Source organism: Podarcis bocagei (assembly GCF_964188305.1).
Source record: "Podarcis bocagei genome assembly, chromosome: 13".
Lineage (NCBI taxonomy): Eukaryota > Metazoa > Chordata > Lepidosauria > Squamata > Lacertidae > Podarcis > Podarcis bocagei.
The window spans coordinates 3693750-3708697 of NC_138138.1; the positions used below are offsets into that span (position 1 = coordinate 3693750).

The 14948-nt window shown below is 43.3% G+C and overlaps 1 protein-coding gene across 11 annotated transcripts in view; it reads right to left on the reverse strand.

Moving 5' to 3' along the window:
- PTPN3 (protein tyrosine phosphatase non-receptor type 3) overlaps window positions 1-14948 on the reverse strand; it is a 95773-nt gene that overhangs the window by 12250 nt on the left and 68575 nt on the right. For 10 of the 11 annotated variants that reach the window (XM_081168498.1, XM_081168494.1, XM_081168501.1 and 7 more), the window contains 8 exons: window positions 12042-12211; window positions 9497-9631; window positions 8642-8818; window positions 4705-4731; window positions 3932-4106; window positions 3324-3401; window positions 1545-1601; window positions 920-1076 (listed from right to left, as the gene is read on the reverse strand). In XM_081168498.1, coding sequence (XP_081024624.1) covers window positions 920-1076; window positions 1545-1601; window positions 3324-3401; window positions 3932-4106; window positions 4705-4731; window positions 8642-8818; window positions 9497-9631; window positions 12042-12211 — 976 coding nt within the window. The remainder of the gene's footprint in view (window positions 1-919; window positions 1077-1544; window positions 1602-3323; window positions 3402-3931; window positions 4107-4704; window positions 4732-8641; window positions 8819-9496; window positions 9632-12041; window positions 12212-14948) is intronic. The other variant, XM_081168497.1, reaches the window with a different exon arrangement.

Below are 14948 nucleotides of genomic sequence, written 5' to 3' on the forward strand. Positions count from 1 at the left end.
CTTTGCTAATTGTTGCTCTTTAACAGTTCCAAAGAAGAAGAAGAAGAGGAGTTTGGATTTGATATCCCGTCTTTCACTCCCCTTCAGGAGTCTCAAAGCGGCTAACATTCTCCTTTCCCTTCCTCCCCCACAACAAACACTCTGTGAGGTGAGTGGGGCTGAGAGACTTCACAGAAGTGTGACTGGCCCAAGGTCACCCAGCAGCTGCATGTGGAGGAGCGGAGACTCGAACCCGGTTCCCCAGATTACAAGACTACCGCTCTTAACCACTACACCACACTGGCAAATATCCTAAGGCAGGTGAATATTAGCAGGGAGGGGGATGCAATTCAATCTCTTTCTGTGTCTCAGCAACTATTTTTTTCTTTGGCAAATTGCTGAAATACTGCTCTCATGAGGGGGAAAACAATTTTAACTCCAGTGGCTTATCTCAAAACCTTGATTTGAAACCATGCTGAGATGAGTTTGCAAAGATTGGGTCTACAGGCAAGGCCAATTTGGATATCACAACAAACCATGATTACAGAAAAATCTTGATATAATGGCATGATGGGGGGTATCTTGGAATCTCAAGTCTCTGGTGCCTGGATCCAGACCAGTAGAGTTCTGAAATTCAAAGATGGAAGGGAGGGATCAAAACACTTCCTTCCCTTCCATGCCAGAAGGAGTGTCGAGCTCAAAATACTAATTGCCCTAGGAGTGGAGAGCTGAAGGGAGGCTATACCCCCCCCCCGAAGACCAGCTTTAGTTAACTGTGAGATTCCAATGTTTCAAGTGACTCTTTGTAGAAATTTAAAGAAGAACTCAAAATAAAATAGCTTCTAGTGTAGAGACAATAATCCTGATCAGTTATGCTCCAAGCAGCAGGATCCCACCACAATCCCACTCTTCAATAGCAATACATCACATAAATACTTACCTTTCCGCCTGATCAGAAGTACAAGCTCACGTGTATGTGACTCTCTGCTGGCTTTTATAAACATCACTACTTGGTCATGTGTGTGCTCAGATATGTCCCGGCCATTGATTAATACTATCTGATCACCTTCAAGCAATTTTGGAATGCATTTATCAGACTGCCATAAGACAAAAGAAAATGAAGTCACCATTTTCAAACCTTTCAGTCTAAGAAACAAATTGGATATTAACTTCAGTGTGAAGGATTTGACTGAATCTCTAATTAGCAATGCTATTCTTTATCTTGATGAAGTATTATCTGCATTAGGAAACCATGGAAAATTTATTTGTTCAATATATTTGGAAAATTTTTCCATCAGCAATGTCTGACACTATTCAGTTCAGATTGAGAATGAAGCTGTTCAAATAATCCAGGGGCCCACATCCTGATTTTATGCATTTCTATTGAGATAATGTCCAAGTTTTCTTCCCACTCTCTTATTCTGCTAACAATGAGCAGCAGCAGCAGTTATAGTCAAAGTAGTAGTAGATTTCTATACTCTGCCTTTTTCCCTGATAGGGACTCAAGGAGGCTTATAGATAAAATACAATACAAAAATGAAGGAAGTTCAAAAGTTTATACTTACAGGGGAACCTGGAATGATTCTGGACACAACTAGAGGTATCTTCTGATCAATGCCCCCCTAAAACATGGTGCCAAAGTATTTTTATTTATTATATTTATATCCAGCTACTCCTCTCAGAGCACCCCAGGATGGCAAGCAACAGTGACAAAACAATACAATCTTTAAAACATTTAAAATACATCTGAATAGTTAAAGTATTAATATACTTAGGCTGAAATCCTATGCTCTGGGGAAAACTTCTATTAAACACAATGGGGTTTTCTATTGATTGGACATGTAATAAGCCGGCATTGTAACTGTGCAATACATGATTTATCTAGAACAGTTTTCAAACTGTGATGGGGCATTCCAGAAGTTTATGTGTCAGATAAGCTTAACTTAAAACAAAGCTTGTCCAATATAGCAATATATTACGATATCTGAAACACAGAACTTTATAGGGTGGGCATGAAGGTCTGGCATGTGGATGGCCAAAGGAGCAGCCATGGAGATCTGCAGGAGGGGGGGTTGGAGATGGGGCTTGGGAGAGAAGGAGCAGGTAGTCTTGGATGTTGTGCAGGTGGGTGGTGGAGGAGATGGGGCATACGGAAGAAGCAGCAGGCATTCTTGGATGTTGCATCAGCCTAGAGAGAAAGGGAACTCCGCAGCTATCACAAGATGCTGAGATCAAAACTGTTCTGTCTTCAGCTGAGACAAACCACTGTGAAGCAGCCAGAACAGGGAGAGGGAACACCGCTGTTATCGCAAGGCTGGACACAGTTATTGCAAGGTGCTGGGGCTGAATCTGTTCTGTCCTCAGCTGAGACTTATTGCAAGGTGCCGAGGCTGAAACTGTTCTGCCTTTGGCTGAGACAAACCACCCACAGGGACAGGACTGCTCAAATTGCTCACAACTATACTGCCCTCTTGTGTTTTGAATGATATATTGTCAGGTCAAATTTAATGAACCAGTTATCGTGATGCATTGAACGATATAGCGATAAATTGCACATAGCTGTAAGATTTAATATTTAAAACAGCATTCTGGGTGGGTTGGGGGTTTCAGCATGGTTACCTGTTAAAAACACATAATGAAAATCCTCCAATAGGTTTACTAGAAAATGCTTAGTAATGAACTAGGTCTCATGACCAAATGTTTACATTTGATCTAATTTCTTTACAATCTGTGCAAAGATAGTTTTACTCCAGGAAATTTACTAGCATAACTTGGGCAGATGACAAATGATACGAACATAACGTTATTCCAAATCACTGTGTAGGGGCAAATGTACTGTTAAAACAATGCAAAATCTTTGACTAAAAGAGAATCAATATCTTAATCAGGGTCAATAATGACTTACACTCAAAGCAAAACTTGAGGCAAATTTCAGAGTTTCTGTTCTAAACAAAACATGCATAGAATTTTACCCAAAAGGTGAGAATAGATAGATTTGTCGGGATTTGCTCACTCCCAATATCCACTTGTAATTTGAAGACCCTTGCATTCCCATTTATATCTAGTGCACAAAGCTCTTTCATAATTAGCATCCACATGACAACACTAATAACTAGCTGAGGGCAATAAAATTTGGTTTATTCAGGGAGAAGATAGGAAGGAAGAACTATCAATACTCCATTAAACCAATCAGTATTTTGACAGCACAGCAGCATAATACTTTATCACATACTGGGGAAAGCATATTTAAAAAGATACAAGCAACATTTCCCAATGGTTCCCCTGCAATGCTCACTCCCAAGTTATATTTAATTATCAATATTGCTTTACTAGTGCCTTCTTACCTTCAGGTTAAATCCAAATTTTCCATCTTCATCTGGCAAAATGCGTATCAAAAGCAAGTCTCCATCAATAACTTCATTCTGGAAGACAAGGAAAAGAGGCTTTTTATCTGTGAAACATGTTAAGTACTACCTTAGTTGGATGACTTGGATAATCTTCAATTTACCTATCATGAGAAATTTTTCCAAACTGGGCATCCCCTCCACATAGATTTGTCCATTTCAAAGGAGCTATCTAGCCAAAGGCTAAAACTCTATGATAAGGCTAATTTCGCCCCTCTCTCTTAAAAAAATAATAATCCACAAGCAAACAAGGCAATTGACAAGTCAACACAAATGTACAAACGGAGTATAAATACAACCATCAGTGTAATGGAACATACAATTCACATCCAGAAACCCTCCAACTTCTCAATACATATTTACAAATTTATTTTTAAAAGCTTAGTGTACAGATACACACCTCTTCTACAAAATGACCAGGATGGGAGACTGGAATTGATGTATGAAATAAATGTCTGCTTCTCAACTGAAAAGGTATCCTGTTCTGTCTCACCTACACTGCTGTTTAAGCTTATCAGGAAGTGCCAGTTTCATCTTGTTTATCATACCTTATCAAAGTAGTACTGATTGGAGTCATCCATTAAAAGTCCTTTTGAAACATTTTCATTTGTTTCTAAAGACTGTTTATCTTTTCCATTCAAAGGATAAGACCCTGAAAGGTTGCCAACTCCATTGAGAGTCTGGGACAAAACATTCTGTGTTGAATTATTTTCCAATATGTTCCTTCATTAAAAAAACAAAACAAGTTAAACATTAGTAGCCAGACCTCACTATTTAGTGTAAGCCAACAATTTTTATGCAAAATGATTTCTTCTTCTGAATATAAGGATTTCTTTTTGACAAGTCAGTTGTGGATTTTTTTCAGGATTTCAAATTTTTCATTTACTTTAACTCACTATATTCCAGCCCCACACTTTAAGATACAAGAAGAACATAATAAATATTCACATTTTCACTAGCAATATCAGCTCAAGGCTCAGAAAGTTTTTCTGGTGCAGCAAAAATTAATATGTTAATAAAATATTTTATACACACACGTGCTCACATGTAACACTAAGTCAGACTTAAACTATGGTTTACCAGGGAGCAGCTGAAATTGCACCCACCCCCTCCTCCCTTTCCTGTCTTGGAGGTGTGAGCATCAAACAGCAATAGCAAGCCAATAATAAACCATGGCTTATTTTGAGAGAAACAAATCAGCAACACTAGTTTATGAATGAATAAGTAATACATGTTATTATGTTTTCTGGGATTTAACTTGATTAGAATATCTTAAAATTTCAGCTACAAGAGGAATTTGTGACACTGTTGGAAAACTCACTTTGGTGATTCCTGTTCTGATGATCTGCTGAAGAAAACACACACAAGCAAAGGATATTTAAACAAAATGTTTTATAACAAAGATTTTAAGCAGTAGAGAAATGGTGTATTCAAAAACTAAGTATCAAAAGCTCATCAGTTTGATTTTATGCAGAAAGCAAAACTTGACAAGACTCTTTCTTCTATGAGACTAAAAATTATTCAGGCATTCACATGCAAATTCAAAACACGTATACAGTGGTACCTCGGGTTAAGTACTTAATTCGTTCCAGAGGTCTGTACTTAACCTGAAACTGTTCTTAACCTGAAGCACCACTTTAGCTAATGGGGCCTCCTGCTGCTGCCGCGCCGCTGGAGCACGATTTCTGTTCTTATCCTCAAGCAAAGTTCTTAACCTGAAGCACTATTTCTGGGTTAGCGGAGTCTGTAATCTGAAGCGTATGTAACCCGAGGTACCACTGTAGAACAAACTGCACTGGTACTCTACAAAATCATTTAAGCGACACTCATTTGTCTCTCTAGAGTCACTGTTTCAAAATCTAGGCGAATTACATGTTCCATTTTAAAAATTGTAACTGTTCCAGAAAACATATACAGTACATACTTAAAAGGATGCAAGGAAAATACAGTGGTACCCCGCAAGACGAACGCCTCGCGAGACGAAAAACTCGCAAAACGAAAGGTTTTTTCGTTTTCGAGTTGCCTCGCAAGACGAATTTCCCTATGGGCTTGCTTCGCAAAACGAAGCTTGCCCCGGGGACAGCGGGTCTTCTCTTTTGAAGCAAGGGGCGGCGGGGAGAAGCGATCTTCTCCCCGCAGCCCCAGGTCCGGGGACAGCGGGAAGCGCTTCCCGCTGCCCCCGGACCTCTTTTGAAGCAAGGGGCTGCGGGGAGATCGCTTCTCCCCACCGCCCCATGCTTCAAAAGAGGTCCGGGGGCAGCGGCAAGCACTTCCCGCTGCCCCCGGACCTCTTTTGAAGCAAGGGGCTGCGGGGAGATCGCTTCTCCCGGTGCTCCGAAGCGGGGCGGGGGAGTGGGAACACCTTCCCCCACCGCCGCGCTTCGGAACGGTGCTCCGAAGCGGGGCGGGGGGGTGGGAACACCTTCCCCCACCGCCCGGCTTCGGAACGGTGCTCCGAAGCGGGGCGGGGGGGTGAGAACACCTTCCCCCACCGCCCCGCTTCGGAACGGTGCTCCGAAGCGGGGCGGGGGAACACCTTCCCCCACCGCCCAGCTTCGGAACGGTGCTCCGAAGCGGGGCGGGGGGGTGGGAACACCTTCCCCCACCGCCCGGCTTCGGAACGGTGCTCCGAAGCGGGGCGGGGGGGTGGGAACACCTTCCCCCACCGCCCAGCTTCGGAACGGTGCTCCGAAGCGGGGCAAGGGGGTGGGAGCACCTTCCCCCACCGCCCGGCTTCGGAACGGTGCTCCGAAGCGGGGCGGGGGGTGGGAACACCTTCCCCCACCGCCCGGCTTCGGAACGGTGCTCCGAAGCGGGGCGGGGGGCGGGAACACCTTCTGAAGGCTGGCGGGGGGCAAAAGTCTTTGTCCCCCCTGCCTGCCTTCCCAGGGGCTTTTAAATCGCCCCGGACAGCGGAGAAGTCCTCCGCTGTCCCGGGGCGATTTTAAAATGCCGCCCGCCAGCATTTTAAGATTGCCCGGACAGCGGAGAAGTCCTCCGCTGTCCCGGGGTTTTTTAAAATGCTGGGGGTGGGAAGAAAAGTCCTTATCCCCCCCCCCCAGCCTTCAGAAGAGGTCCGGGGACAGACTGTCCCCGGACCTGGTCTGAAGGCGGTTTCCCTAGGAACGCATTAATTGATTTTCAATGCATTCCTATGGGAAACCGTGCATCGCAAGACGAAAAACTCGCAAGACGAAGAGACTTGCGGAACGAATTAATTTCGTCTTGCGAGGCACCACTGTAACTAATTTATCAAAATTCACTCATACAGTGTTCTTATGCCCTTGAACAAATGAAGAAAATATTCTGTTCACTCACACTGCCATCTGGGTCTATTAGTTTCATGAACCCCAAAGGCTGATTTGGATGTGAACAACAGATAGAAAAAGCAGAAATGGGAATGACATATGCCTTCTGTTTCCCGTGCTTGTTTATATAATAGGGGTATGAACTGGGCCCAAGATTTCCATCATTCCCTGAGTTCCAACCCCAACCACCATTTGATAGATGTTCCATGCAATATTTGGATCCTATGAATCCTCAAATATCTTTATACAAAAATTTATTTTAAGTATAAGATTTAACTTTCTATGGTACAGATTTTGCATTTTTAAACTAAGAACATGCAGCTTATATGCTACTTAAGTCATTGAGCATTTCACTGCATGCATAGCATATATGTGAATGCAAAAAAGCAAAGAAACCAACAGTACAGTAGGGTGGAACTGCTTTGTGGTGTTTCCGGTGCTATTTAGATGGTAATTTCCAGAGCGCGATGCTTGGGGAGTGCTCTTTGGTCCCATGGAATCTTCAGTGTGTGTTTCCTCAGAGTTCGATTTTAACCCCTGTGCTGTTTAACATCTACAGTGGTACCTCTGGATATGCACACCTGTGGTTGCGTATCCTTCAGGATGCGAACGCGGCAAACCCAGAAGTATTTTTGCAGGTTTCACCGAGCGTGCATGTGCAAAAGTGCCCTACTGCACCACGCGCATGCACAGAAGAGGCACCTCCAGTTGTGAATTCCTCAGGATCCGACTGGAGCTCTGGAACGGATCCCGTGCGCAACCGGAAGTACCACTGTACATGAAATCGCTGAGTGGGGTTATCCGGAGGTTTGGAGTACGTTGTCACACTGATGACACATAGCTCTAAGTCTCCTTTACATCTGCAGGTGAGGCAGTGGATGTGCTGGACCACTGTCTTGCTTGGATGAGTAAGGGACTGGATGGGAGCCAACAAACTGTAGCTCACTCCACGTAAGACTGTTAGTGGATGGTTCCCGAGAGCAGATGAAGGGGAGGCTGCTTGCTCTTGAAGGAGCTACACTCCCTCTGAAGGAGCAGGTACTTCTTGGGGCTACCTCTGGATCTTTTGCTGTCTCTTGAGGCTCAGGTGGCCTCAGTGCCTTCCATCAACTTCGACTGGTGGCCCAGCTGCACCCTTAACTGGACAAGAATAGCCTCTGTTTATGCTGTGGTATCCTCCAGGTTTGATTACTGCAAAGTGTTACACATAAGGAAGCCAATGGAGATGGTTCAGAAACTTCAGCTGGTGCAGAAATCAGAGACCAGGTTGCTCACTGTGGCAATGTGGTTTGAGCATATTACACCAATTCTGGACTGACTGCACTGATTGCCAATCAGTTTCCATGCCCAATTCAAAGCACTAGGTTTGACCTATAAAGCCTTAAATGGCTCAGGACAACAATATCTCAAGGACCGCCTCTCCCCATATGAATCAACCCAGACCCTGTTATCATCTGAGGCCCTTTCTTTGAGTGTCTCCTCAATGAGATGCCTGGCAACATGAAACCTTTTCTGCGGTGGCTCCACTTGTGGAATGCTCTCTGTAGGGAGGCTCGCCTGGCGTCAATGTTCCCCTTCAACCAGGCCTTCGGCTGATTGACATCCTATCCTTTTAAATGTGTTTGTGAGGATATTGGTTTATTTTGTGCTTGTTCCTGGTTTTTTGTGTGTATTTTTTTAATCTTCTATTTTTATGCTGTGAACCATCCTGAGTCCTTCAGATGAAGGGCAGTATACAGATTTAATAAATAAAAACAAATGCATTAGTGATGTCTCCAATTAGGAATTTGGTACTTCTGACTAAATACTCAGGGTTATGGTATCAGTCTTCGTTACTAGCATTATTCTTTTCTACTGAAATATTTAATATGAAATACCTTCTTAATTTTGTTGTTTACCAATTATCAGGGCAGAGTAGCACTGAAATCACTGTTTGTAGAGGTTATTTACCTTCTCCATGGGCTGCGACTCTGGGACAACTCTGAATCACTATCCTTGGAAGCTGGGGAAACTTTATAGGTGTAAAACACATCTTCTGTTTCAGTTATATAGGAAATCTCGTTTGCAAGGTTATCTACAGATGAGTGTCGTGGTTTACGAATCTCATGACGTAATCTAGGACTTCGCCTTAAAAGAGGTAGGATTCAGAAGTTAGTTGTGATAGGATCTTTCTTAAACTTTTTTAAAATATGAGAAGCTTAATATATTATAACACACACTCAGAGGTTACAATTATTTTATCACTTGTTTAATATTTTTAAATTCAAAGCCCATTTATTCCAAGTAGACATGAGCTATAACATGCAGAACGGACCACAGACAAAACCTATATAGAAGAAAGGTGTTTACTCATTAATAAATGCTATTGTGTTCAATGAGGCTTACACTCAGATTAGCATAAACAGAATTGCAATCTAAGCACTATTTTCTACTTTTAAGTAGAAAAACAGAATGTGAAATTCTGTTTAACTTCAAGCAAGTATCACAACTACTTAGGATAGGCTCCTCCTTCTAGAGTCAGGAAGTCAGTCTTTATAGTTTAGAATTGTGGGAGAAAGAACCCCTCCACTACTTCCTCACATATTGACGCTGTTGAATCAAAAGCCATATCCGACAACCAAGCACTGAGTATTGGAAATAATTGCAGTAACATTTTGAAATACACCAGTAGCTATTTTGAATCTTTATTATTCATCTTTAAGAGAGATCTTAATCACATCAAAAATAAATTTTGACATAAATAAAACTTTGCCTTGTGCTCATGTCCCTTCCCATTTTATGGAAGATAAAAAAGATAATTCTTACCAGTTTGGGGTAACTGGAGGAGACCGAGAAGGAAGACTTTTGGTCTCTAAGTGTTCAGCTGACAAAGATCTCCTCATAGCTGCATTCCAAATCATACCACCTATTACTTTTTTGCAGTAATGATTGTTAGAAGATCTGAAATAAAACAACATACTTTGGACAAAGTACTTTGTGCATAATAAATCTTTATTTTAGGTGCAGAAAGAGGAAATTCTTACTGGAAATTCATGTTCTCTAAACTCCCAGAGGACATTTTAATTCTTCAGGAAGCTCTCTGCCCTTAGCTCACTGAGCAGAGCCAATGACTTGTATTGCCTCCTCCACAGAGAAGGATGCCTCTGCCCTCCCAGATCAGACTGGAAAAACAGAAAGATCCCTTCCACTTAAAACTATATCTCTATAAAAAATTAATGAAATCATTAGAAATCAGCACTGCCACAGAAACATCCAGCAGCAGAACTTTGATGATGCTTTGTGGAAGCAAGCAGAGCTGTATTTAACCAAACAATTAAGCAGATTGCCTCTAGCTCAGGGTCGGCAACCTAAGGCCCATGGGCCAGAAGCGGCCCACAGAGGCCGTTTAACCAGCCCACAAGCCGCACCCGAACCAAGCCGCCTGCTTGGCGAGTCCCCATGCACTGCGCTAAACAGTCACAGCGTGGTGCAGCAACTCTCTTCCACGGCTCAGAAAATCGCTTCTGCGCATGTCTGCAGATGCCGGAAATTGCATCTGCGGTGCTGGAAATCGCTTCTGTGCAGGTGCGATTTCTGGCACCATGGACATGCGCAGACACGATTTCCGGTGTTACACTGTGCCGGTCTGGCCCACGGAGGATCTCCGTAGGAGTGATCCGGCCCATGCCTGGTAAGCCTTGCCGATGTCCCAACTGGCCTTTCAAATCCTGATGAAGGACTCAGGAAAATGTACTTTGTTAAGAGGTGCCCTGCAGAAACACCCCTTTAGTTCTTTTGGATATTGACAGACTTTGTACTTTTCCTTCCAGCTTGTTCTCCATGAGCAGCAGCATGCAACATGTCTTGGATAGATTGACTGGAAACAGCCTGGATGTAAAGTAACCTGTCAATGTCTGCCAACTCTCCCTTCAAAAGCTAATCCTCCTCCGTGATCAGACTCCAGAGAAGTTTGTGACCTGGCTTGTGGTAGCTGGGAAACAATATTATTTATACTAAAGACAATTCTCACCAGCACCAGAACTAGGAATCGCTACTGTAGTGGCCAAACTGAGGTTTATAACAAGGAAAACTACCAACTCCGCAGCTTCTGGGAAACCGAGTAAAGAGAGAAAAGAAGAAAAATCTAGTTCACACTCTGAAGAGCAACGCATTAAACAGAAGTTCTTTAGAATGCTGCTGCTGTGGAAGTCAAAAAGTTGCCAGAGAGAAAGTGGGAGCTAGACCCCTTTACTGCATGCACTCAGAAGGAGGACAGGCTTCCCTTAAAAATGCTAATCTTTCTGTCAAAAGTTCTGATTGCAGCTCTACAAGAGAACAGAACCTGTAATGTGGAACTGCACAGAGAACATGAAGAACATCAAGTTTCATTAAACTAGTTGTCGGACACATGCCAAATATAGTCCAGGCTAGCCCTTGCTGTGTTCCACACTGGCAACAGATAGGTAGCCGCAGTGGCGTAGCGTGGGGGGTGCCGGGGGGCAGGCCGCACCGGGCGCAACATCGGGGGGGGGCGCTCGCTGCCTCTGGAGTCGCTGAAGAGCCTCGGGCGCAGGCTGTAGCAGAGCCGCATGTCTCGCGGAACCGACGAGCTGTGCGCGCGTCCGGGCTGAAGGCGCCCGGCAGGCAGCGGCTCTAAGCGCTCGCCACGGAGGACGCGCCAGGCAGCCCCTTCTCACAGCCCCGCCTCCGCCGCTGCTGCTGCAGCTGCTGGGCCGTTGCATTTTCCTCGCCTCTCTGCCCCCCTCCTCCCCCGGGCAAGTGGCGTCGTTTGGGCGGCAGCGCCAGCGGCAACTTGCAGGTTAGGGGTTAGGGGGGCGCAAATTACATGCCTTGCCCCGGGTTAGGGGGCGCAAATTACTTGCGTTGCCCCGGGTGCTGACAACTCACGCTACGCCGCTGGGTAGCCGTGTTGGTCTGCCATAGTCAAAATAAAAAAAAATTCCTTCCTGTAGCACCTTAAAGACCAACTAAGTTAGTTCTTGGTATAAGCTTTCGTGTGCATGCACACTTCTTCATGCACACGAAGTGTGCATGCACACGAAAGCTTATACCAAGAACTAACGTAGTTGGTCTTTAAGGTGCTACAGGAAGGAATTTTTTTTTAAATCCACACTGGCAGTTATTTTAAAGTTCATTTCTTTGTTTCCTTAGAATTGACCCATTCCAATTTTAACAGACTCCCCTGGCTTCCCTGTGGGACAATTTCCAGGTTTCTAGTGATGTGTTGGGAAGTCAACCAGAAATTTACAAAATCAGCCTTAAATTATTCACAAAACTGTTTAAGTATTATATATGTAAACGGGTTTCAGAATTACATTCAGAAGTTTTCTGTTTAGGAGCTCATACTCACTTGGTTGGTGTTCTAGAACTCGTGGTCCAATAATGGGAAAGTAACTTCTCATGGGGTAGCATCTTCTTTGCCTGGAAAAATGTGTGAAGCTCCACACAAGATTTCCACAGGTTTTTGCATGCTCGGTAGTTTAGCATATTGAAGGCAACTATGTGTTCCCTGGATTCATTCTGTAACAATAAAATATGTATCAGAATTATTCTAATCAATAATTAGAATATGTATAAAGTATTGCGGTAAGAGGTTACCACAGGACAGACCACAGAAGTTAGGCTATCCCTGCCCAGATAGGGGCACAGCTGGGCCACCAGCTGAAGCTGACAGAAGTCACCTGTGCCACTGAGGCCACCTGAGCTTCAGAAATACCCCCAAGCTACATACCCACTCCTTCAAAGGGAGTATACCTCCATCAAGAGCAGACACCCTCCCAGCCACTCAGTCTAGAGAAGCAAACACTATCTTATCTGGACTGAGCTTCAGTTTGTTGGCTCTCATCCCTTGGCCTTGTGAGCTTACTGGAGCAGCTGGTTAGCCTCTGATGAAGTTACACAAAGTTTGGGCGTTCCTGGGGACTACTGTCTTACAAGAATTTTATATACAAGGCAAGACCAATTTGTAAATGTTAACACTGAAACGGAAATATATGATGTATTTTCAGCTTTGACTTAAAGTAGAATTTACAGATGCAAATACAGATGTATGGTTACATGTTCCCAGTGCTTAGCTGTACTGGGTAATAGCTGCTTTCCACATGTACAGACTGTAGTTCCAAATAAGCTGTACTACAAGTGTTGCAATTCTAACTTTTGCTGCAAGATGGCCTCATAATACTGTTTGCTTGCAACAGAAAAACAATTCTGCCAACATATATCTGTGGTAACAGTGTCAATATTGTCAGATTTGTACAAGCTTTTGTATATACATATACAAAATGTATATATTTCAATAGGTTCCAAATATTCTCCCAGCTCTCCCCTTCCCCTTTCCATGGATTGCCCTGAGTGCTTTATAATGATTTGAGGTAGAGGGCCAGAAAAATTGGACAGAGGAAAATGGTAGCAAACTCTTCTGAACAATTATAGCTTGGTCTGCCAAAGGAAGTACTGAAATAAAATGAACGTGGACAGACTGAATAAAACTGCAGAAATTATAAGTTTATTTTTTTGTAAATAAAGGAAGAGTTATTGAACCCATCAGCCAATGAGACAGCAAACAATGCTTAAGGTTAACATTCTTCACTATGAAGAAATCTGATCCATCCGCCACTTTGTAGGACATGCCATATTGGCTTTAATTTAAAGCTGCTTTTGTAACGCTTTTCTACAAAGCAGAAATCTGCAGCATGATCTCCAGTAGACACCAGACACTTACTTGTAAAAGAAAATATGTATTTGGCTACAAATCTCTAGGGACATCAGCAGAGAATTTGTATGGATCAGATTTAGAAATAACCCGCATGAAAAATTTCTGAAGTGTTTACTGCTATATTCCACATGCTTACACTCTAAGGGCGTCTCCAGATATTCTTTTCATTGCACATCCTTAATGATGTGTGCTCCTGATGCTATGGGGGCAGCTATACGTAATTCCACTTTATATAAATATGTGTTGGGGGCAGTGTTTCATACTGCTTCATTTCCAATCAATGCATATCCTGCAACAGCCTGCTGAAATAGCATAACTTTTCATGCCACAAATATATGGGGGAGTGAGGGGTCCTGGCCGGCTTTTGTTATGCTATAGGCCCCTATGGCTCTTCAGAACAGCAATACTGCAGTAGCATTAGGGAAGCATTGGACAACCACCATTAAAGCAGAACAAATCAGCTATCAATGAACTATTATTATGTCAATAATGTTAACACTGTCTGGCCACCAAGCTTAGGGAGTCAGGAAACTTATTTGGCTTAAGTCGGTACAAAAATGGTCAAAGGCCTGGAAACGATGCCTTATGAGGAACGGTTAAGGGAGCTGGGCATGTTTAGCCTGGAGAAGAGGAGATAGCCATGTTCCAATATATAAAAGGATGTCACATAGAGGAGGGAGAAAGGTTGTTTTCTGCTGCTCCAGAGAAGCGGACACGGAGCAATGGATCCAAACTACAAGAAAGAAGATTCCACCTAAACATTAGGAAGAACTTCCTGACAGTAAGAGCTGTTTGACAGTGGAATTTGCTGCCAAGGAGTGTGGTGGAGTCTCCTTCTTTGGAGGTCTGTAAGCAGAGGCTTGACAACCATATGTCAGGAGTGCTCTGATGGTGTTTCCTGCTTGGCAGGGGGTTGGACTCGATGGCCCTTGTGGTCTCTTCCAACTCTATGATTCTATGATTCTATGAAAAATCAAACCAGAGCCTTCCAACCAAATTCTGCAAGTCCACTCTGCCCTCTAGGCTTCAGGCAATTACACTATACAGAAGCAGTTAACCATGAAGTCCAAAACACTGCAATTAGCGACCCAGGATTTCCAGAAAAGAGCACACCAAATTTAAGTGAGGTATTTTATTTACAGTGCATAAAAATACAAGTCAGAATAAAACAACAAACCTAGCTGATCTAGCCTGCAAGGTACATGGCCCCACACAACAGGAACAAGCAGCACAGTGTGAAGCATAGAATAAAGGAATAACCCAAGAAACTGGCCCAACAACTGACCCAGAGATTCCCAGCTAATTAGAAGCTCTGATAGCTAGAACCTTGAATTCATGTGTTCCCACAGAGGCACAGTTGCTGTTAATTAAGCAGACCACCATGCTGACTTGATCAAATTAATGATCAGATCTTATTACATCTTTTCTTTGAATGAAAAAACAGGTGCAGGGCATAGGGTAGGAAGAAAATCTCTGATCAAGTATTCCGTCCAAACATCAATCACCTCTACAGCAATTAGCTTCACATATCATCAATGTATT